At 38.4% G+C, this 23,599-nt stretch overlaps 1 protein-coding gene across 6 annotated transcripts in view; it reads right to left on the reverse strand.

Moving 5' to 3' along the window:
* Positions 1 to 470: 470 nt before the first annotated feature.
* trps1 (transcriptional repressor GATA binding 1) overlaps positions 471 to 23,599 on the reverse strand; it is a 131,199-nt gene continuing 108,070 nt past the window's right edge. For all 6 annotated transcript variants that reach the window (XM_020707071.2, XM_011480779.3, XM_011480778.3 and 3 more), the window contains 2 exons: positions 13,550 to 13,672; positions 471 to 7,207 (listed from right to left, as the gene is read on the reverse strand). In XM_020707071.2, the coding sequence (XP_020562730.1) occupies positions 5,627 to 7,207; positions 13,550 to 13,672 (1,704 nt within the window). In that variant the 3' untranslated portion in view covers positions 471 to 5,626. The remainder of the gene's footprint in view (positions 7,208 to 13,549; positions 13,673 to 23,599) is intronic.

The following is a 23,599-nucleotide window of genomic DNA, read 5'->3' on the forward strand; positions in this document are numbered from 1 at the left end:
TTGTGACGAAGAAAATCTTCATCTTCCTCGTCTGAGCTGGCATCCGGCTCAGAACTGTACAGCTGGATAGCTTCAATATTGATCGCAATTTTTGTTCAACCGCTAATGTAAGGTTGGAAGTGTGAGCGGCTGCAAGCTAACATTAGTGAGTGTAAACAGAGGGCTCTCAATTTTAGGTGATGGGAAGGGGGGTGGGCTTGCTTCAAACCAACAGTTCTGCCCACAATTCAGAGGCAAATTTCTAACGAATTTCTAAAGAGTTTCTCTTGGTGCTATGGAAAAACTATGTCCCAGAAAACCAGACTTTTATTTTTGCAAAAAAACTGCATAACAATAATTAAAATACCACTATGAACTTTTTTACAATATCTCAAAAAAGATGATCAAAGTGGGTATTAAAATACAACAGGCTGTGCAAAGGCAAAACTCTTTCACAATAAAATAAAAACACATTACACTTTTTGAAAAGGTTTGTTATTACTTGTATTTATTTATTATCATTATTCTTTTTCAAGTTTAGCTGTGTAACAAAATGTTTCTTGGCTGTCAAAATATGTTGACATACTTGCATGAAATAAAAATCTAAACAGTAACATAAAGAAAAGGTAGCAGGATAAAATACAACATGACAGAGAACCTAAAAAAGGAGAAAACGATCCATTTTTTTTTCTAATGGAACCATTCAACAGAACAACTACTAAACATAATGAATAAATGTACATACTTGCTCAGTGTGTGCATGAGTGTGTGTGTTCAGCCAAAATCAAACTGGCCTTGGTTAACACTGTACACTTTGAAATGCACATTTACTTCGTACCACTGCACACGCGTGTTTTCCCTTCCTTGGCAACAAGAACATAATAAACGGAGTGCAAGCAACAGCAACACTTTTTATAACACATTCGGACACAAAGGAAAAGTAAACCACTTATTAAGGCCTCCCAATGTAAACGCTGTGAATGCTTTGAAATGCCAGAAAATTATTACTGATGTTCTGTAAAACCTGGGTTCTTGACACATTTGCATAACCATTACCATAATCTGAAAGTCAAAATGACTTTTTTTTTGCTTAAATCGTACAAAAAACAAACAAAAGGACAGATCCCAAGGAGATCCTGCAGGGCATTTACATGATACAGTGCGCACTAAGTTTGCACAAATTTTCATTGTCAAAGCTGTTTTTTGCTCCAGCTCGGTCACCGCCAAAAGGAATTTTCTTCAAAGCTAAGGTAAGTCCCTCTAAAACATTCGGGCTTGAAAACTTTTATTTCATTCCAGTCAACAGAGAAATCTTTGTAGTTCATCAAGTTAATCCAGATTTCACTAAAAGTAAAGCAAAACTGGGTAATCCTTTTCTTCCCCCCACAATCCCCGTACACTTGTTTTTAAGGAACTCTAAGGAAAAAGAACATTTTTTTTTTCCCAAAGTCCTTTTTTTTGCAAAAGAAAAAAAGCCAATTTCCTCTGTTTAAAAGTCAATCCCATTGGAAAAAACCCCCCAAAAAACCACTATGACTATGACAATGTGACAAAGCAATAGAGATAATAGAACAACCTTTTAAAAGCAAATATGTCTTCAGTTTTAAATAACACACTACTTTGCGTACCATAACTTCTTGATGTGATCAACGTAAATTAGTTGATTTTCTTGAATAGGCGTTTAGCTGATGGTGTCTTCCAACCTACTGTTGGAAGAGGCATAGTGCTAAATGTCGAAGTGGTGCAAATCTCGCTAGTCCAGGCCTTTTCTTTTATAGCCATAAGTCAGAACCAAATCAGAATCCCTGATTGGTCAAAGCTCAAATGGTTTAACTTCCAACGCAAGTTCAAAGGATGCGCATTTTTGTATGTAGAGCCCGAAAACGGAAGTAGGAGCTTGCATAGCGATACGTGAATGAGTTTTTAATATAGAACCCTTAAACCCCTATTAACATACGTTTACATAGACTTTTAATTGGAAGTGTTGCTTGTATGCACTTTGCTGAGGGTGGTGTAATTGTAACTTCATGCAGAGGAAAGCAGCTTTGTATATCGGCTTTGCGCCGTCATGCAACACTTTACGTTAGTATTGTGTTGCATAACTCATTTTTTTCAGCGACTGAATGAGCAGATTTATGTTAATTGTGTAAGAACGTCGCAGCTGTACAGTGCACAACACTGCTTTTCTCTGTGTCGAAATCCACTGGATGTACGTTCATTGCGTTAGCGGTTGAACAGTTATGGTAGTCTAAAAATATCAACACAGAAGCCTAAGCTCCGGTGTTAAAGGGTTAAAAAACCAAAGACATGCTTAAATAAAAATCCATTTGTTAAGTTAACTAGAGCTGATAGAAAGACCTGGACTATCTCCACCCTTGCCAAATTTAATACAGAGTAGTAAGAGATAGAAGACCGCTGGAACTGAAATACTACAAAGAGACTGCAGTGGTTTAAAAAAAAAACATCCTCATGAGAATTCAATTTAAAGTAATGTTGACAGGAAGAAAAGAGAAAAATGGAGACAAATTGAGAGAATGAAGACATCATCTCCCCTCTGCTGTTGAGGCACTACTTAACTGTCCAGATCATCGTCATGTCTCTTAGGAAAGCACTGAACAAGTCTGTGAACAGCATTCGCTTAGTTGGCAGTTCCTTCAGTTGTAGTCATGTCCTTATAGAATAAAATGTCTTCCAGTACTAACCAGAATTTGCCAAACAAAAATGTTTAAACTCTTAGATGACCCTTTAACACTGGAGATGTCGCTGGCGACACTAAAATAACACACGCTCTTTGCCATACAGCGTAACTCTTTGAACGTTTACGTCATCAACCCCAATCAGCTGGTTCTGACTCAGAGAAAAGCGGCTTTGAATATCATATGCACTGATTAACATAAAGTGTTGCATAATGGCGCACAGCTGCATTTCTCTGCTTAGGTTGATAGCGTAAGCACCTTACCATTGTCAAGTGTTGCATATCAGCGCAAAGCTACTTTTCTATGCTTCATAATCTGATGGGATTACATTAATTGTATTGAAGAGTTACGGTATTTGAAAGAATATCAACCCTGGAGCTAAAGCTCTGGTGTTAGCTGGTTACATTTTTTTTTGCTTTCATTAAAGCAAATTTATTTCTGCATCAAGAAATGTATTTATTTTTTTTGTCATCACAACCACACAGTTTTCCTCAACATGTACTCATAACTTTCAGCAGTAACAGAAACAATAATCATTTAAGTAGCTGAATTTTTTTCACGATTATACCAATACTGGTAGTGATTCGGCTGTTTGAGCGGAAGTATCTGCAAATAACTGGCAAGTTGGAAGGGATTAATTCCACTTTCATACTAGAGTTTCAATGATAAGGCATTGTCTTCTGTCTAAATCCACCCACTGGTGTAAATGAGGCACATGGCTCAACAATTTGACAAGGTAGTGTACGTACATGTAACAACTTCAAAATAGTTTGTCCTTAATAGTTATCACAGTGACCAAAGGCAGCTAAAGATCTGTCTCTAGAGACCAGAAATGATCAGTTAGAAAATGAAGTATTTAACTCAATGATCAAGCCAAGGAATCTTTGGACTTTGGCTCATATTCTCCCAAGAAAATACACATTTTGACTAAAAAGATAAAATATGGGAAAAGAAAACAAAAATAAGTGAGCAGGCACTAAGCTGATTTGTGTGTGTGTGCGTGTGTGTACATTGGTTGCTTAAGACTATTTTTCCTCTTCTTTAGTTCTTTAGTTATCTGACATTTTATGGCATACTTAGAATGCCTCCTTTTTTATTGTTGGGTTTTCTGTTTTTAAGGCAGGGAGGCTGAAGGAGTTGGACAGGGCATTTCCGCCCAAAGTTTTACCAAAAAATAAAACAATTCCACCAGGGAACATGTATGATTTGGCTGGAGATGTGATCAGTTATCCCTTTAATCAAATTGAAATCATAATGTATTATATAACATCTTCCTACAGTTTCACATGTTATTAGACGTGTCACAAGTCAAATAATCAACTTAAATGTGCTATGCAGTTTAAAGAATGCTAAAATGCTACGTAGAACTAACCTATGTGACTGACCTAAGAGAAAAAACCACTGTATTCAGGAATCTCTGTCAGCTCTGTACACAGAAAGTTCCTCAAATGGTTGATCCATTCGTAAAATTTAGGGTCTTACACCCTAAGTTCCTAAATTTCTTTATAAAATTTTGTAACCTAAGTATATAGACATGAAAAAAGAATTACATACAAAATCCACAATTACTTCTAAACAAACACAATTGGGAACATGTATGAGAGGGAACATTAAGAGACATGTCATACAAGCATAACATGCAACACTGATGTGTCACATCGCTGTGAAGCAGGTGGGCTGGTGTGCAACACGTGGGACCCCTGAGGACTGAGAAACTCCGTGTAAGCCTTCATTATGTTTACGTCATCATTTGGAGACAGTTGATGCAATTACACAATTGCACACATGCACATACTCCCCTCTGGCGTACCATTTCTGTTAGATGGCCTTTAAACATTTTATTAAAACATAGCTGAGAACTTCAAAACAATAGAAAAAACTCAAATAGACAGTTTTATAGAACAGTTTCCTGCAAAAAAAGCATTCTTTGCCTTTAAAATAACATATGTAGCAAATTGCATCTTTGTATGGTAACACAATTATTGTTTGTATTATTACTATTATTACAATTCTTTTCATTATTATAATAAATGTTAAGCAGGTTAATAGATGGTTGTTCGATTAGGCAGGCAGCCAGGCACATAACTAGTATCATGGCACAGAGGAAAGTAAAAAATATAGTCCCCTTGTTTTTCTCCAAGTGGACGACAAAGAGAACACTTCATTCTGGAGTGAAAGAGGTTTCACCAGTTTGAACTGGTGTCAAGCAGTTTGAAAAAGTCAGGATAAAATCGTGTCCCACCAATCCTAAGCCAGCACAAGGTGAATAGGATTTTGCATTGATCCAAGAGTTTGATCAGTTCAAGAACATGGTTCACGTGAGACCACCTTATTACTATGTACCACGTGATTGGCAACCCCCGCTAGCTGGTTTTACCTTAACCAGTTTGAACCAGGCAAAATAGTTTTTTTTTTTTTTTTGGTTTTGATTCCTTTTCTGAAAAAAAAAAAATAAAAGTGTCAAGAACACACTGGGCAGGAACACAGGAGTCTTAAATGGATTAGATCCAACTGTGCCTAGAGCAAACTGTCTGACAGATGTATCAGACTAGCTTGGACCTGCCTGTGAGCACAGTGCAGAAGATATCAACTGAAACAAAGTTTTCGTGTTCTCCTTGTAGTTTGTTAGAAGCTATTCAAGTGCAGAACTCTTCAGAATTTTTCCTAAGACCAAATCCAGCTTCTGAATCACCTTAAACAGAAGGGGTTACTTTTGACAAGTGATTTCAGCTGCATATCGACTTCCAGTCGATCTCTAGCTGCAGAAGATGGAGACCGTTGTAGTCAAGATGGGTACTGCCGTGTTTTTTGGACCATGTAATGTCAAAGTCCTTCCAGCAAAAAAGGTTTAATAAATGACTCAGCATGAACCCATTAAAACTTAGCCTGCAGGAACAAAGACAAACGTTTTGTAATGCAACAGTCTGGTCTTGGAGGTTTGTGTAAATCTGCTAATTTTCTTCATTAATCCCATCTACCATCGTAGAATCCATGGCAGTCAAATCTTCCTTGAGTTTTTGACTATTGCTGATGTCTGACACCACGCTGTCACTTTCTTTGTTGGTTATGGCATTTTCTTCCCCTATTATCACCTTTTCCGGCCCCGTTGCATTGTCATCACTACCCGGATCCTTTACTGAGTTGTCTTGACATGCTACCACGACGGCCTCACTTTTACTTGTGATTTCTGCATCTTTTTGCTCTGCCGCTTCGTCTCGACACTCAGGCTCTGACATCACCGTGGCATTCTGAATGTGGCCTTCTTGTGTGTGCCCCCTCTGTTGTGACATTTTGTCTGTGTACCTGTGTAACCCCCTCTGTATGTGTGTGGTGAAGTCGTAACGGTCTACACACATGTGTTGGCAAAAACTGCATTGGTATGGTCCCTTGTCGCCATGGCAACTCATGTGCAGAGCATACATGACTTCGTCTAGGAAGCAGATCCCACAGTGGATGCAGCGGCTGGTTAGGTCATCCTGCGTGGCCACGTCTACTGCTATACATACTGATGATTGAATTCTTGTCAAATTGTCATTCACTTCCCTCTCTGTTTCCACACTTGGATCTTCTCCTTCATCTGTCTTGTCCTCTTCCTTCTCTTTTTTCCAGTTCCCCGTTTCCTTTTCAGAGAGAGGAGAGTCTCGTAGTCTCCTTTCTTGGCCGTTTGTTGACACATTCGTGTTCGCCCCGCTTGCATCTCTTTGCTTTATTGCAAGATCTAAAGGACCCTCGTTTTCTAGCAATGTTGAGGAAGATGTCTGGGTGTTATTTGGAGAAGTATAGTGAGGGGGGGGTGGAGGAGGAGGAAGAGGAGAGTAAGGAGAGGGGCAGTAAGGCACAGTGTAGCTTTGCTGATGATGCTGTACCGAAGTCCCCATCGTACCGAGATAGTTGGGGTTGTTTCCGAGGCTACTGGGGCTGCTCAAGTTACTGATGTTCCCTGGGATCCCAGAAGCTGTCGCTGCCATTTTATACTTAGTCCAGAACCTGAGCCAATCAGATTCAGGAGTCAAATCAGGTGAAATGGCTAAAGGAAGAGGCAACGAGAAAAGAGGATATTGATATTTCTCAATTGGAGAACCTGGAGGTGAATAACTAGACGGTTTGGATGGACGCATGTACTTTTCTATCGGACTCCCTCTTTCTGATCCCCCTCCTCCTTTTCCTCCATCCATTTTTGATGGTATTCCTCCTTCTGTGATGCCCCCATTTCCCTCTGCTGCCATAGCCGACGGGGTATGAGAGGGGAGGAGGAGAGGAGGCATTCTCCTATGGATCTCCAATGTCTGACTGGCTAAGAAAGCTTGAGTGGAGCGGGGTGAGCGCGAGCGAGGCGAAGGCTGCTGGCCTTTCAGTGGTGCGCAGCTTCGTTCTGACTCCTCTCCATTCAATCGCTCCTCACTACTGATTCGCTGTTGCTTTGAGGGGGGGGTTTCAGAGGAGAGCGAGTCAGCGTTGAGCCGTTTTCGGGTTCGCCGGCGAATGATTTGTTCCCCGTTGTTCTGCTTGATGATGTTTAGAGGTCTGGGTGTCTATAAAAAATAAAGCACAGGAAAGAGGAAGGGAGTGATGAGACAGTTATGAGATTTTAATTCCTTGTCATCCTGAATAAAGCTGAGCCCAAGGGCATGTCTACATATGATGCCACCACTATCATTTGAAAACCCTGCTTTAATTTGCATTCAGTGGAGTCCATGAACTCCTTCCACCACACAGGGACAAATGTTGGACACAGATACTGGAACAGTGTGCTTTACTGGTATTGTAGTCATGCTACACTGGGTAAAAGAAAATCTGCTTGGACTACTTTAAAAAGTTTCTATGTGGGAAAGTTGAGCTTTTCTTAAATTGAGGTTAGGTTAAATGAACTGTTCTTAAATTAAATCCTGACAATGTTAAGAAACTTTTTTATATGCATAAAAAGTGGAAATTATATTTAGTCATACTTTGCTATATTGCAGTTCACTTTTCACAGTCTCGTTGCAGATTTTTTCATTGCGGTTTTGCATGCCCTTTTTCCTCTCTCTTTCTACAGAGCACTGTGTTCTTTGCCCTGATTGGCTGTTGACATAATCAATCAATATCCTCTTTGCCATGGCTGCTGCAGTGTTGCCAGATTGGAAGGTTTCCCACCTAAATTGGGTGGTTTTGATTATGAATTTGCTGGGAAAAATTGCTTTGTGTGGATGTACATAGTTTCGCGGTTCTTAGTGAAATGAACTTTTTGGGTGTTTTTTTTGAAGATCTGATGGTTGTTAGATTACGTTTGGGCTGGAAAGTCCTGACTGCGGTCCAGTGTTCATCTTTCTAGAGTGATATAAATCTTTGATCGAGATCACATTTTTGTTTTCATTCCATAATACTGGACTTATTTTTCTATGAAAAGTTTGAATTTTGAGAGTTTAAACAAGAGTGGATGGAAGTGTAAAAATGTTAACGTCCGTCAGGAAAATTAAACAATCTGCAATCTTACTTCACTGATTTGACTTATCACGCGGTATTTAAGGAATGCAACCCCCTACCATAATCCAGGAAACACTTTTACAAACACACACATATATAAAAACAACGCCCCTCTCACCCTCCATGGATGGTTTCTCACCCAAGTTCTGGTCCTCTACTAAAGGCCAGGGAGCTTGAGGGTCCTGCCCTGTAACTTAGCTGTTCTGAGATGTCTGAGGTCTTTTCAGGGATCTCCTTCCCTGAGGCTAATATACAGTCTCAGGGCGCTGGATTTGTGATGGAACCCTCCCTGTATGGTGAGTAGCTTTCGTGTCTTAACATCCATGGTCTGTAACATTCATGCTCTTCCTTTGGCCATCTTATTATACCTGCATGGTATCTGATAACTGGCAGTGCGCATAACTGTTTTTTGCCCGGCTCTTGTTTCTGCCGTTGAGCTGGCTTTTCATTTTTTCACATTCGTTTAAAAATGGGAAAATAGATACATGAATGATCAATTTATTATCATCTCAATGAACATAAGAAAAATATCATAAGATTTAGGATACCCAAGCTTGCTGCTTCGCCACATGGCAGCGATTCTCCGGACAGAGCTCCTAGCTCCACCGCAAAGCTCTTTAGCTTGTCATGCCGGCATTCGGTGCGGTATGGGATATTGTAGTTTAGGGTCGAATTGGAATAATAATATTCAGGACTTGTCTTTTATTAACATACTCGTTAGCAGTCACATTACATCTGAAGGCTAGTAGGGTACATGCTACCTAGCCCGTCATTGACCTGTTATTCACGTCATAAGGCATTCATAAACATGGATGTGAGCAATATTAGGATTCAAAGCAGATACTTTCATATTTCTGTCTGTGTGTCTCATTACATTGCATTGGAGACACGGATGATGTTTAAAGAGCAGATTTATTTATTTTAAAAAGCACAAAAGCATCGGTAATCACGTTTTCATGTCTGGGTTCATTCACATCCTGGTTCACTCTCCGTTCATCCTGCTGCAAAAGCCGCTTTCTGCCACTACTTCCCGTCTCTGTGACCCACATTCGTTCAAGAGGGGGAAAATAAAAACAAGAATGATCGATTTATTATTGTCTCGATGAAAATCAGAAAAATATCATAAGATTTAGGATACCCAAGCTGGCTGGTTCACCTACCGGACACAGCTCCTAGCTTCATAAACACGGATGTGAGCAATATTTAGATTTACAGCAGATACTTTCACATTTCTGTCCGTGTGTGTCTCATTACATTGCATTGAAGACACGGAGGATGTTTAGAGATCAGATTTATTTATTTTAAAAAGCTCTACAAAAGCATCATGCTCGTTAGCAGTCACTTTACATCTGGAGGCTAGTAGGCTACATGCCACGTGTCCCTTCTTGCATCACCCATACCCTATAATGCATCTCGACCAATCACCGTGTCCCTTTAACTGTAGTCTAACAACAAGACAAATGATTGGCTGGTCGAGATGCATTATGGGGTATGCGTGATGGGACACGTAGCAAATTGCTCACATCCGTGTATATAAAGGTAGGAGCTAGGAGCTATGTCCGGTAGGCGAAGCAGCAATCCATGTTTATGAATGACTTATGACATAAATAATTACCTAATTTGCACAAATCAATTAATGCGTGGGAACGGAATATTATTTTGTGGGAACAAGATACCATTTCATTCTCACAACTTAATTATTTCGAGGGAACGAAATAGTATTTCGTGGAACGGTATATTATTTCGTGGGAGCAGAATATTAAGCTGTGGGAACAAAATATGAATTTGTGGGAATGAAATAAAAACATTTTTTCCATGTCAGGACACGGGCTCCATAGATTGCAGAACACAGGCAAAATAATAAAGCAAAAGCATGCCAAATAAAAAATTCGGCCAAACAGTAAGACTGTGAAAGGGTACAACATAGAGCACAAGGGAATTTTCTATCTTTGTTTTGACAAAGACTTTTAAACTTATTTTTTCTTCAAATCTGTATCATAAAATAGAATATATTTTTAAAATATTCTGGTTCAACTGTGCAGAAACTTGAGAATCTACATTGCACACGAACATATTTCATTTGATAAGTTTTGCTGATCTATAGCCCCTCTAATATCCCCATACAGCCAACTTTGGGTATCCCACCGCATGTTCTGAACACATCCCTGGGCCTATTAAAAGTCATTTTTAAAAGTGTCAATAGTACATTGGAATTTATAATCTATGGGCAAATGTTTTTTTTTCTCCCTTTCTTTTATGTAAAACAAAACCTATAGGGGGGAGCCAAAATGTTAAAATTGATTAAGAAAAATGAAAAACCAAAAAGTGACTGACCAGTTATTACAAGGTTATTTTCTAATTTGTACAGACGTAAAAGATGTTTTTTTGTAATGCCTAAAAACATAACCGTGAAGCGCAGCATGATAAATGTATAGCATTACCAAAAAAACAAACTGAAAAATATAAAACATTTGCAAATCTTGTGGATGTAGTTTTCTCCCTCACCACAAGAGGATGCACTTACAGTAGATCTGGGGCAAAGGCAATTTGCCCTTGTTTTACAGCAACAAGTCTCTAACATTTGGTTGGTCAAAACTTTGGTCCAGTTTTATGCCAAAACCACAACCAATATTCCAACTGCAAATTTATTAAGTATTTTTGGTTTTCTGCTCAACTTTTTTTTTAATTTTGGGGCAAAAAGTGGCAAAATAAAAAAACTGCAAATCATAGAAGATCCTGTGGAAAACGGATATTTGCATAAATAAGAGAGGAGCTCAAAAGAGATGCAGACAGAGAACATTTTAAAATCTGTTTTAGTATTGTAAGTTATGTACAAATAAAATAGGTGGAGTAAAAATGCCAGCAAACACAAGTACAAGTGTCACAACAGACACTTTTTGTACTAGTTTGCAATAAGTCAAAGCAGGAATGAAACCCAAAGCTCCCTATAGTCTAAGCTCAGCCTCTCATTGTTCCAAATTACAGCTCAAGAGGGGAAACTGTCCCCTTTAGATCATAAACAAATGTTTGTCACAGCATCAGTGGTGTTTCAATGCAAAAATGTCCTTACGCAAACATCTACCATTTTAATGGAGGAGTTTGGTGCTCTTCTTTAATTGAGGTCTTGTTATCGACATGTCTTATCAGAAAATAAAGGAGAGCCACTTTCTTGGCTTTCTGTTTATTCAATAATCATGCATGAGGCTAGACTCAAAGCAAACAAGACCGTTTTATGTAGTGCACCTTTATGGCTACAGTGTTGCTTTGGTATGATAACTAAGCCCAGTTACTGCTCACACAAACAGCTCTTGTTTTACTTATCCGAATTTCTATCAGTTTTCCTTTTCAATTGTTACCTTCACCAGGTTTTAATCTCTCCACCTCCCTCCATGTCTTTAAAAAAAAACCTCCCACTGCCCACTTCATTATGCTCAATTTTTTCCCTCCTTGGCATTCTCCCTTCTCTTTACCCCTACTCTTTTCCCTCCCTCCCCCTTCTTGTCTACCTTTTCCTGTCTCGTTATTCATAACTCTCCCTTCCCCTCTCGGACTCTTAAGTGTTTTACTAGCTGCTATCCTCTCTAATAATGTGTGTAGAGCGTATAAAACTTTTATTATGGGGTATAAAATATGGTTGTCATGAAGACTGCCAAGAGTAGACAAAGCTGGGACGTGATTGGAGCAACAGATGAGATGAACGGGTTGAACCAAGGACATATACAGGGACAGAAAGGAATAAACGTCTGTCATTCTCTCTATTCCATTTGTGCTGTATATTATAATACTTATAGCCAAAATATGGTCAAAAGACATGTCTTTCTACAAACTGCAAATTATTGAATTGAAATTTTACAAGCTGATTTGAAAAGTCAGTGAAAATAAAACTGTTGTTTCTGATGCTGATGACAGAAAAATGCCCTTTTAGGTAAAGCACCTTGGAAAAATGTCTAAAGCCTAATGTTCTGAAGTCAACACCAATTTTTATGGCCCTTTATCTCTGCTGCACTTTATGCAGTCTAATTAAATGTGAGTTTTCTTTTGACTCTCCCCTGGCTGCAATTGTAAACCTGATTTATTCCATCATGTTTTTCCCTCCATGGAGCTGGTTAATTATGGCTATTGAAATGTCTGCATTTCTCAACACCTTAAATCTGCTTTTAACCCAATATTAGATTTTCAGAGAGGGATTCAGAGCAATAATTGCAGGAGTTTACCTGTGGAACAGATCATTTTAATATATATAATGATACCATAAGCACCTTTAAACATCAAGTCTCCAGTGTAGGAACTATATTCTTTTCAAATAAAATGTTTAATGTTCCTGGTCCAACAATTACTTTCATTGTGATGTTTACAGCTGGTTTTTATTGCTTTTGAAAATGATTTCCATATTGCATGGGTATCCAGGTATGAGGACTGTATTTCTTGCAGTTTTAAGGCCAAAAAAAACAGAATAAAAAAAAATAACAACAATTTAAATATTGAATTTTTTACATTTATTTCTTTTAAACTAGGTCTGCACAACAAATCAGAAAGTTATTGTAATCGCGATATCAGCCTGTGTGATATGCGTCTATTGCATCAACTGCAATAAATGGTTACCTTAGATGTTAACATGATAAAAAAAAATCTAATGGTAGCTTAAAGTAATTAATGAATCAAATCAAGCCCTTTATGCATTTGACCAATGGACCAATGGAATGGACCCCTTCTGTTAGATGTCTGCCTCCTATGTAGAGGAGGGTCATTTGGACTATCATTTTTGAGTATTTGGAATATTTAAATAAAACTGTTGTAATTAAATAAGATGATGTAGGGGTTATTTTTGCTTTGCTTTTCGTTCAAGTATCAGAAATAATACTGTCATCGTATTATTGATCACAAATATCGCACATTGCAAGTTTTTCTTAAATCTTGCAGCCCTGATTTAAATCACTAGTTTTGTAAAGAAAAAGAAAATTTCAGTACCGAGGACCCTCGATTGTTAAAAGGAAAGTATGACAAATAAATAATATCCAATTGTTTGAAAACAAATGGAATAAATCAGCATTTTGGCTGTAACACTGATTAGGTGGTGTGTTTCAAAATGGCTTTGGTTAAACAAAAAAGAAAAAGTAAAACATATAACCTAAGTTTAATCTACTCTAGTTGATGTAAACTTTTATTTGGGGAAAAAGATAAATCTAAGTGTTCTGGACAGAATATCTTCAGCTGGTGAAAAGTAAAACACAAAATGTATTGATCAGTAAATCCAAAAATCATCTCCACGTCTGGATTGTTTACCTGCAAGTACAGCGTGTGCAATGCATGATGATGCCCAAATGTTGCATATTAGTATGACTAAGGCGGCCTGCAGAGAATGAGTCACAGCTGGGATGGATGTGGCATCTGTTTACATGCTGAGGACTTACTGAGTGGAGTTTTTGGTATAAACCACATGCGTTGCAGACGTAGCCGCCATTGGCGTTTTTCCTCCAGAGCGATGTCTTGGTGGTCAGACAGTTGGCACAAAAAACCCCACTGCCTCTGCGGCGCTATAAGAAGAGAACAAAAGAAATCGTATTACCGTCTGTGTGTGAACTACATCAAAATATGCACATTTTGGATTACAGTATGATTATAAAGAAGAATAAAAAATAAAATAATGCTTATTGTTTAAAGAAAAAGGTTGCTTTATGGAACTAATGGGATCAGATAAATCTATAGTGCTACTTTCACGCCGGGTATGTGACACGCGTTCATGAATACACATTCTTGAACGCACGTGTAGCATATTGTGTTCACACTGGATATTTGTTACCCGATACTAGCAAATGTACCTACACTTGGTGTGAAATGTCAAAGTGATACAAATCTTGCAAATCTTGCTCCAGATGTTTCCTTTCAAAGCTCTATTTCGATATATAGAAAACTTTGGTGTCAAATTCCAGCTGGGAACAAATCACAATTATTAATTAATTTCTCCTCCATGAAAAAAAGGAAAAGAAAAGTGGTTCTTTTGTGGGAATAGCAAGATATAGGTCCTTTAAGTATACTAAAAAGAAAAAACTATCATACAGTAAACAGCTCTATTATTGCTGTAGAACTTTGTGAGTAACAAGCAACAAACATTTCAAGATATAAAAGTATTTTACCAAAGACTTGAAGTAAACACTAGCAAACCTGTAATACACATACAAACCGTAATCCTTACATTATGGACTTTTTTTTTTTTTACCAAATTATTAATATATCTGTATGGCATTTGTTTTTTTTAAAATATATGAATAAATAAATAAATAAATAAATTGTAAAAAAAAAAAAAAAAGAAAAGAAAAAAATTCTCCTCCATGATCAATTTTTCAACGGTTGGCACTTCTGTTACTTCCAAATCCCAAACCCTGCCTGGTCAATGTTCAACTGATCTAACTTTCAATGCGCGTTTAGTTTAACGTCAAACCCAGTTTGTTCGTAGAGTCCAAAAATGGTCTTTAAAAATTGCGTAGCGACACGTGAACGAGTGAGTTTTGAACACCGACCCCAAAAATTGTGTTGACATAGACTTTAACGACATTGCTGAGGCCGGTGTGAACGTAGCTCAAAGGTCACTATACAAACTTTAGTCCCAAATATATTTTTTTCATTTCTGCAATTTTGTTTACATTTCAAAATAGAACATTGATTTTTTCTGCTGTTGTTGAAGAAAATGGTATAAATATATGTTAGTCTCCAGTATTGCTCTAAACTGCAGCAGAAACTCTTTTGGCCAGAGTTTGATTTTATTTGCATACGCACCGACTTGTACACACCTCTGCAGTTCACAGTACAGTGGTCCACAGAAATGCGGTGTGTGCAAAGAGGGACTGTGGGTGGGTGGTGTTGGTGGGTGGAGGGGGAGAAAAGGCCAATTGTTGTGGCAATGTGCTCCATCACAGTAATGAGCCAATCACAACGTTTCTCCATCCCATTAAGCCTCTGGCCCCCACTCACCACCTTTGGTGACCCTGAGAGGACAGTGCACCTCATCTTTCTCCTCCATGACTGTATCTCTCCATCTGACTGTCTGGCCAACTGTTTCTCCTTTTTTCAAACTGAACATTTTTTTCTTTTCTGTCTTGTTTTGTCTTTTCTCCTTTGAAATCTAAGAGGACTAAAAAAAAGTTGCAGACACGAAACTGTTAAAAATATACAACTTACAATTGAACATCTCACAAATTTATTGCAAATGTGTCATGAGCACTTTCCAGCAAACATTGGCTAGAAAAGGTTTTTCTTTCCCAAACAAGTACAAAGCCATGCAAATTTTGCACAGGTCCCGCTTATTTTGGGACTCACTGCAACTACATCCTTAGTCACAACTGCCCTTATGGGTGCATACGTGTTGTCTGCTGTAAAATATGGGCAAACCTGTACGGGGCATATAGGTAGCCCACACAAAATATCATTTTTTTATTTTTATTTTATTTTATTTTTGTTGTAAAAAGTTGTAAAAAGTCTAACAATAAGCAATGTCCAGAGCAAAGTCCTTCTCATTTTGTGAAGAAGGGCAGGACCCCACTAAACATTTAGAAATGGTTAAAAACTCACCCAAGACTGTAGTGTAACAAACAGATTTATTTTAGAAGTAATATACCAGTAGATGGCCTAATATTCTACCTGGATCAAGCTGTTCTAGACTGGAGAGCAATTGACAACATTCCTTTTTCATTCTAAAACAATATAGCCCATTTTTAACCATAGAAAAATAAGACAGAGACAAACCTATGTTTAATGCTGCATTCACACCAGCTGCGTGTGGTGCGTTCAAGAACACGCTCTACGCGGTTTCATGAACCCACATCGAGCCGGTTATGTTGGACACCGCGGACCAGCGCCAGACATGCAGGTAGCAACAGGAGGGAGATATTTCTTCTTTTGTGTATTTGCTGTTTATTAGTGCTCGTCTGCCATCTACAATAGCGAAAGGCTATTTGAGAAAGAAAAACTGCTATATAACTGAAAAACAATGTTGGCTACTGAAGATGATGTGTTGGATCCCTTAAAAACCTAAATTAGAATTGCTTTTGTAAAGTTTGACTTTGATGTAATATCCACCTATTGGGCTTATCTTCTGTCTTTCTCCTATCTCAATTTTCTTTCCTCTGGCCTCTATCATGGCATTTTTACCATAAAGAACCTCTTCTTTTCAGGGCTGCTATCGTGTTATGTGATGTTTATAACACCACTGATATCTATGCATGGTGTTTTTCAATATTGCGATATCCCCACTTTTGAAAGCAAAAGCACAGATAAGCTAGTCACGTCAGTCAGGTTTTCTGTAGTCTCAGAGCCACAGATGGAGCCACTACTTGCACTTTCACTGAGCATCTGTTCTATGCTGGCAGCAAAAAGCACCAGAACCCAGTCGAAGCACTGCTATTAACTTATTTTTTGACATCTAATGCACTGCAAAGAAAACATCACAATTACTCATGTTTCTTATAGAAAGACCCACATGAATGCTTCGGCAATCCAGGCCAAAAACAGATGTAAAAAATGAAATAAAAAAACTGGATAAATCTAAATCTACTTATAAATGCTACTTTCACACCAGCCATGGAAACATGCATTCAAGCCACCACTTCCCATAAAAACTCTGAGTAAACGAGCATAAATGTGTGTTTTTAGGCTTCCTTGTTCAAAACTCTCACGCGTCGTTACACAAGTTTCTAAAGGGCCTATAAAAATGCTATAGGCCCTTTTTTTTGTTCTTATAAGTGTATTATTAAGTTCATTCCTTTACCAAAAACAACCCTAAAGCATTATTTAGATCAGTTCATATCTGAGCATTCCTCCAAAATCCTGCGCTCTGAGCACCAACCCCTCCCAACCTACCAAAACCAGCGGGATCTCACTTTGTGACAAAAAGTGATGGACGGCCCCTTCCAGGAAGAGTGTGCGTTCCCAGCACCGCCCCCAGGCAAACACACACACTTTCTCTACGGAGCTAGTGGTAAATGCCAAAAACACTTTGGTATTATATCGGCGATATGCACATCCATCTTTGTTTGGATGTTTGTTTTCATGGGTGAAATGGAGACACTGCGCTGATTGACGTCATGATCATTCGGACAAGGAACAAAAGGCGGAGCCTCAGATATCGAGTCGTCTTACCTCTGGTTAAAAAAAAGAACGTTGAAAATAATGTATATTTCATAAAAATGTGTTCTTTAGTGTGCCAGAGGTATATAATATCATATATATGGATATAGGCCCTATAAGACCATTTTTTGACTCTTCGTATAAATTGCGTGGCCAGAGTTAAACCAGTTGACCAATTAGGAGAAACTAATAATTCCGGTTTTTGCCTGCTATACTTATATGATATCAAGTGTTTTATATATCAGAATAGAGCTGTGAAAGAAAAAGCCTGGAGCTAAATTTGCGAGACTTGTATTGACATTTCACAAATAGGCTCTGCCAACTGTAGGCGGAGGACATGCGCTAGTATCGGGTAGCGACAGTCCAGTGGGAACAAATACCATGTGCCTAAAGCAGGTTTAAGAACCTGCAATCAGTGTGTTCTTTAATGGGCAACACATGCCGAGTTCAAATGTACCATGATATGTACCATGATAGGTGAAGAATCTGTTTGGATGGTTTACTAAAAAAATAAAATAAGTGTATAACTCTATGAATAACCAGTGACTACTCCAGGTAGATCCAAAACTGATAAACATAAGTAGCAGCCTTGAGGATTATTAATACATTTGTATAAAACACAGTTTATGTAGTAAATTATTATTATTATTAATAATCTGCAACAACATCTTTCTTTCTAAAGACAATACCAGAAATAATTGAACCCGGAGCACTGTTTTGCATTTATCCAGCATATGTATTTTTCTTTGTTTCTGTCTTAATATGTTTATAATAAAACATCCTGCTTCCTATAATGCTGCGTACAACAAACACCTGTGTTAATCTACCCCTCGTTTCCACAGAACATGTGTTTGCAGGCGTCAGAAATCAGACAGAGGAACCCTTACATGAGCAAATCCTCAGTGGCGCACTGAGCCAGAGCTGCTGTGGGTCTGTGTGAGCATGGCACACACGCCATACGGTCACCACATGTAGAGACACAGAGCCAGGTGATTGATTGATGCACACTTCCTGAGCACGTGTGTGTCTACTGTTGCAGGGCAAACAGCGTGTCTGTCATCAGAATTCAGTTTCCCTCCGAGTGCCCAAATCACTCACATATGGCCTCCCAGCTGCCCCCAACACATTCACACACCTGAAAATATTTGCTTCCTCTGGCTAATGAAAGCAAGCTAGAGTTGGATGAGAGGCCACAATTAAAGAAAAGTGTGTTTGTGGGAACGTTCAGTCATTAGGTTTATGAAATCACTGAGATAATCCCTAAAGCAACCTAGATTGCACACAGAATATGAGACTCATAATCTCAATAGTTAGTAAACGTAAAATTATTTTCCCAGATGAAAATGCCATTTTTGGAGTTTTTAACATGTTCTTGTGGTATTTTTCTCATGCTGGAGGACATTTGTAAAGAAAGTTAAGCTTAAAATGGCCCGAGTATTTCTTTTTCCAAATCAGTGTGAATTGGGAAAAAGACTAATTAAGAGTCTGAGGTAAAATCTCTGGATTTTGGGTGTGCGACAAGCCCACAAGCAGACTTTGTGTGTGGAGCAGTGTATGTTTTGCTGATTTATTACTGATACCTGGCCTCTACCACTCACAGCCTGCAGAAAAGGGGCTGCAGGTAATTAGAGCACAAACTCCTAATGACATCTATTTATCTGTGGGCCATAATCGTTCAGTTGGCACCACCAACAACGCCCTCTGACACACATGCATATTTACACACAAAGGTGGCTCAAACACTCAAGAAGCTCAAGTCTTTATAAACCACTGCACATTTTTACACAAAAGCAAAACCATCAGTTCATCCTGAATACAATTTTGTAGGTTTTTTTAACTTAGGCCTGCTTCTTTCCATAGCTGTGGAAGGTTAGAAAAATGCAAACAAAAATCTTTGGTCATTTAAAGGTCATTGGTTCTAGAGTCTGGATGTCATTATACCACATTAGCCATATTGGGATTTCTTGGAACTTGTACAGGAAATCTCAAATTTATACTTGTACATTTTATATCTTCGATTCCTGGTTTAGTTGGCTTCAATTGGCAAGTGTGAAAGCGCCAAACTTCCCAAACCTTCACTCTACTTAACCCCTTTAGGCGGTATGTCGCAATTTGCAACGTACCACTTAATCCTGGACTCCACTGGACTGGGCGGCAGTGGCTCAGGAGGTTGAACACAGTTTATGTTGATGTTTATGAGCAGGTCGTCCAATGATTGAAGGGTCTGCGGTTCGATTCCCAGTCAACTGTCATTGTGTCCTTGGGCAAGACACTTCCCCCTCCCTGCCTCTAGTGTGGCTCCACTGGTGTGTGAATGTGTATGAATGTAACGGTGAGGGGCCGAACTGGCAGCCACGTCTCTACCATCACCAAGTATACACGAGGAGTGAAGGAATAACGGACACATTGGACGCTTTGAGCGTCTGGAAAAGCAGAGATAAATATATTATTATTATTACTGTTTGTACTCTCTCCTGCTAGCTTACTACTATTATTATTACTTATCCCTTTAACACAGGAGATGTCGCCGCAAACACATAATTGCATTTGCCCTTTGACTTACAGTAACCCTTCGACCATTTATGCTATCAACATAAATTAGCTGAATCTGACATGGGGGAAAAGCGGCTTTTCATATGCTGTGTTATGCGCAAAGCTACTTTCTTCTGCGACAGAATCAGCAAATTAATGTTTGCTGTATTTATGTTTATTATTGTGTTAGTACTGCATATCAGCGCAAGGCTGCTTTTATCTACTTACAAATCCGCTGGAATTACGTCAGTTGCGTAAATGGCTGAAGAGTCACGGTAGTCGGAACAATGACACCTCTGTCAAGCTCAGGTGTTAAAGGGTTAACTTATTATCACTTAGAGTTTAAAAAACAATAAAGAATATATTTTTAAAATATGATTAGATCTGAGTTCAGGCATGAAAGACTTAAGAGTTCAAGTCTTGCAAAGAAACTTCAGCATAAATCACTTCTGTATGAATGCCAGTAGGCTTTCTATGGACCACAAATAGAAGCAGACCTAAGGGCAATGGCTAAAATGGTGCAGGTGTAGTATGAGCATACAAAAAAACAGCCCACTGCATTAATGAAGGGAAGAGATGCAGGTTCTTGAGAACATGTGATGGTCAGAAGGCCAGCAGGGCACTTTGGTTTTATTCTACACCTCTTCTATTTTTACCTGCATTAGTCTAGCTTGCTTGTTTTTCTACTTAATACTGACAAACAAATAAGCAGCTTTTAGAACAGTGTGATTTTTTTCCAGGCATGTGTTTTCACACCGATTTAAATTGAAGTTTTAAACCAACGTGGCTTTTTCCCGTGCTTCATTAAAATGGACAAAGCAACAGTTACTCTGGAAATTTCTAAGCTGATTTCAGAGGCGTCTTAACTTTCCAATTACATCAACATTTTAATTCCAAATTTAAATTCTGAACACCAAAAATATTTTTTACCAGCAGAAGGGCCAAACATTTAATCTGTGGCTTTCAGTTACCTTGAAATTCTCCTAAAGCTGTACCTGTACAGATGCTACTCCAGCTGTTCAATCTGCAGAGCTCTAGGATCTTCATAGAAAAAGCTAAAATATGTAAGCATCCAAAGGTTTAACTCAAACAGCAAATATTGAGCTCTCAAAATGTGTTTTAGCATCTGCAAGCGGTGTGTGGTGCCATCTTTCAGCTCTGGCAGTGAAGCCTCACTTGAAAATTATCTGGTTAAGGCAAAATAGTGTATTACAGTTTGGCTTCTAAGAAGACTTCACATGAATCTAAAAATAAACTTTAGAGAAAATCTGTTCAATTTGCAGTCTGTGCGCTGCAGAGGCAAATGGACGTTTAGAAACCAGCGGTGAGGACAAGAATAAAAAGATTGAAAGCCCCTGCTGTCTAAAATAAATTTAAGAAAGAGAGCTTTCTCAACAATGTCTTACAAAATGAAATTAGGTTTAATTCACTTAAGCAAGGAGTCTTTAAACATACAGATGGCACACTCACACACAGCCTGTAATGCAAGCGCACACACTGGCACACATGCTGACTTGCATTAAATCAGCGATTATTTAATCATGCTAGAAGACTAGCTAGAGGAATAAACTGAATTTCATTCTGCCAAGACTGATATCCCGTACAATGGATCAGGCACACCCACAAATGAAAAAGGGACCCGTGTTAGAGGATCCATGCATTATTTCACATGAAGTTACACCAAATACATTGTGCTTTTGTCTGTCTTCATAACAAGGAGCCCCTGCAAAGGCTGTCAAATCCACACTTGTGTGTTTACAGTGTGTATGAGTTAGCATCTTTGCGTCTTATAACTGCAGGGGCTCAAAATAGTTTCTTTTCTCCGCTTACGGGGGAACATTTAGAGCGGGTTCTCTTTCAAAGAAAATCGGTTTAGGTTGAAAAAAGTCAAGCTGAGCAAACAGAAAATAAAGATGCTTAAAGACCCACTCCCATGAAAACTGTCTTTTTAGGATTTTTATAGTGTTCTTGTGGTATTTCTCTGATGATGGAGGATATGTATCAAGTAAATTACTGTAAGCCAAAAATAATGTACGCAGTTTGAAAAAGTTACATAGAAAATACGCAGGCCGGGAAAAAGCTTCCCGCTCCGCTCCATTCTGATGCATCTATGCACGTCTTTGTTTTCTTCGTCTGAGCTGGCATGGATTTCCCCAATATTGATCGCTTTGATTGTTGCACAGGTAATGTTAGGTTGGGGGTGTGAGAAGCTGTAAGGTAGCAGGAGAGACTACAAACAGAAAGCTGTCAGTTATGGGTGACAGGAAGGAGGAGAGGGGTTGCTCAGCGCCAGCAGTCCCGCCAATGAAGTAATATTTATGCCACCATATTGCTAGTAGCTAATGTATAATAACTTTATTTTTTACTTTCAAAAATGTTTATTTTATTTTGCTTCTAAATAATATTTTGCGTTTGCGTTGTGTCTTATCTCGATTTTTCCCCCATCTTTGATTTTGTGTGAATATGTTTCAGTTTAGCAGGACATATCTGCCATCGAACAGCCTGCTGGTTGGTTTAGATTCTAACCAATCAAGTGCCAGTCTCGCGTGGAATTAGACATGGACTTTAGGCTTTTTTTGAATTGTTCTGTTCGACTGGGATTTTGCAGTCTTCAACCATTCTGGCCTGCTTCTCTGAGTAAAACGCAGAAGGAGCGGCAAAGCCAGAATCAACCGGATTCTGTATTTATTAATGTTAGTGTGGCGCCCAGCGTGTTTAAAATGCACGCAGCAGAAAAGAACGCTCTCAGCTCTGACTCTGTCCAGATGGACGTTATATTGTGATTAAGACGTGTGTTTATACTAGTATTTTTCATGAATAAAATGTTGAAATATAGAAAGAAATTTGCACTTTTTTCATGAATAATTTTGTTTTTTACTTTGGACAAAAACACACATCTTCTTTCTCTTTCGGCTTTTCCCATCAGGGGTCGCCACAGCGAAACAACCTCTCTGTCGAGGATGAGTCGCATGGTTAACTCGGCAATGTTTCTACGATGCCCTTCCCTGACGCAACCCTCTCAGTTTATCCGGGCTTGGGACCGGCACAGAAGCTGAGAAGGGAATAGGGAGCAGCCCGGATTCGAACCCTGGTTTCACGGACAGAAGGCACCGCAAACCAGCACGAGCTGAACTGGCTCCCAGACAAAAACACACATGAATTCTTAAAAATAGGACACCATGTCAAAATTCTTATTAAAAAATAAAAATGCATTTTTTTCTGCCAAATACATTAGGTCTACCTTGGGGAGCCATCATTCTTTTACTTATTAATGCTGGAAATATATTCCAAAACACTGTTGTGCTGCATAACATAAGTGCTTAAAAAAAAAAAATCAAACGTTTTACCTTATTTCAATTTTTCAATATTTATCTCTGGAGGATTCCCAGAAAACACACAGGCCTGTTGATTTAGCATGATGTCAGCAGATAAACTTTACAGTTTATTTTACGGTTTCAGGAAATCCTTAGCCATAAATTCACCAATTGACTAAACAAGAAATAATCAATGCTAAAAATGAAAAAAAAAATTAAAGAAAGAAATTAATAATTATTTTTAAAATGAAAAAAAAAGTTATTTTAATCATGATCAAAATACCACCTGGAATGCTATTAAAGTATCGCAAAAGATGATCGGAGTGGGACTTCAAATCTCTGCATTAAATACTGTATTCATTCTCACAAACTACTATACTCCTTTAGCTAAAGTAGCTAAAGTCATGACACTTTTAAATTTTTATTAATTGCTAGTCTCAGAGTTGCCAAACATTAAAAAAAAATTGAATAGTAACTTCTTTGTAAATAGTTAAC

Source organism: Oryzias latipes, chromosome 11, assembly GCF_002234675.1.
Source record: "Oryzias latipes chromosome 11, ASM223467v1".
NCBI classification, from domain to species: Eukaryota; Metazoa; Chordata; class Actinopteri; order Beloniformes; family Adrianichthyidae; genus Oryzias; species Oryzias latipes.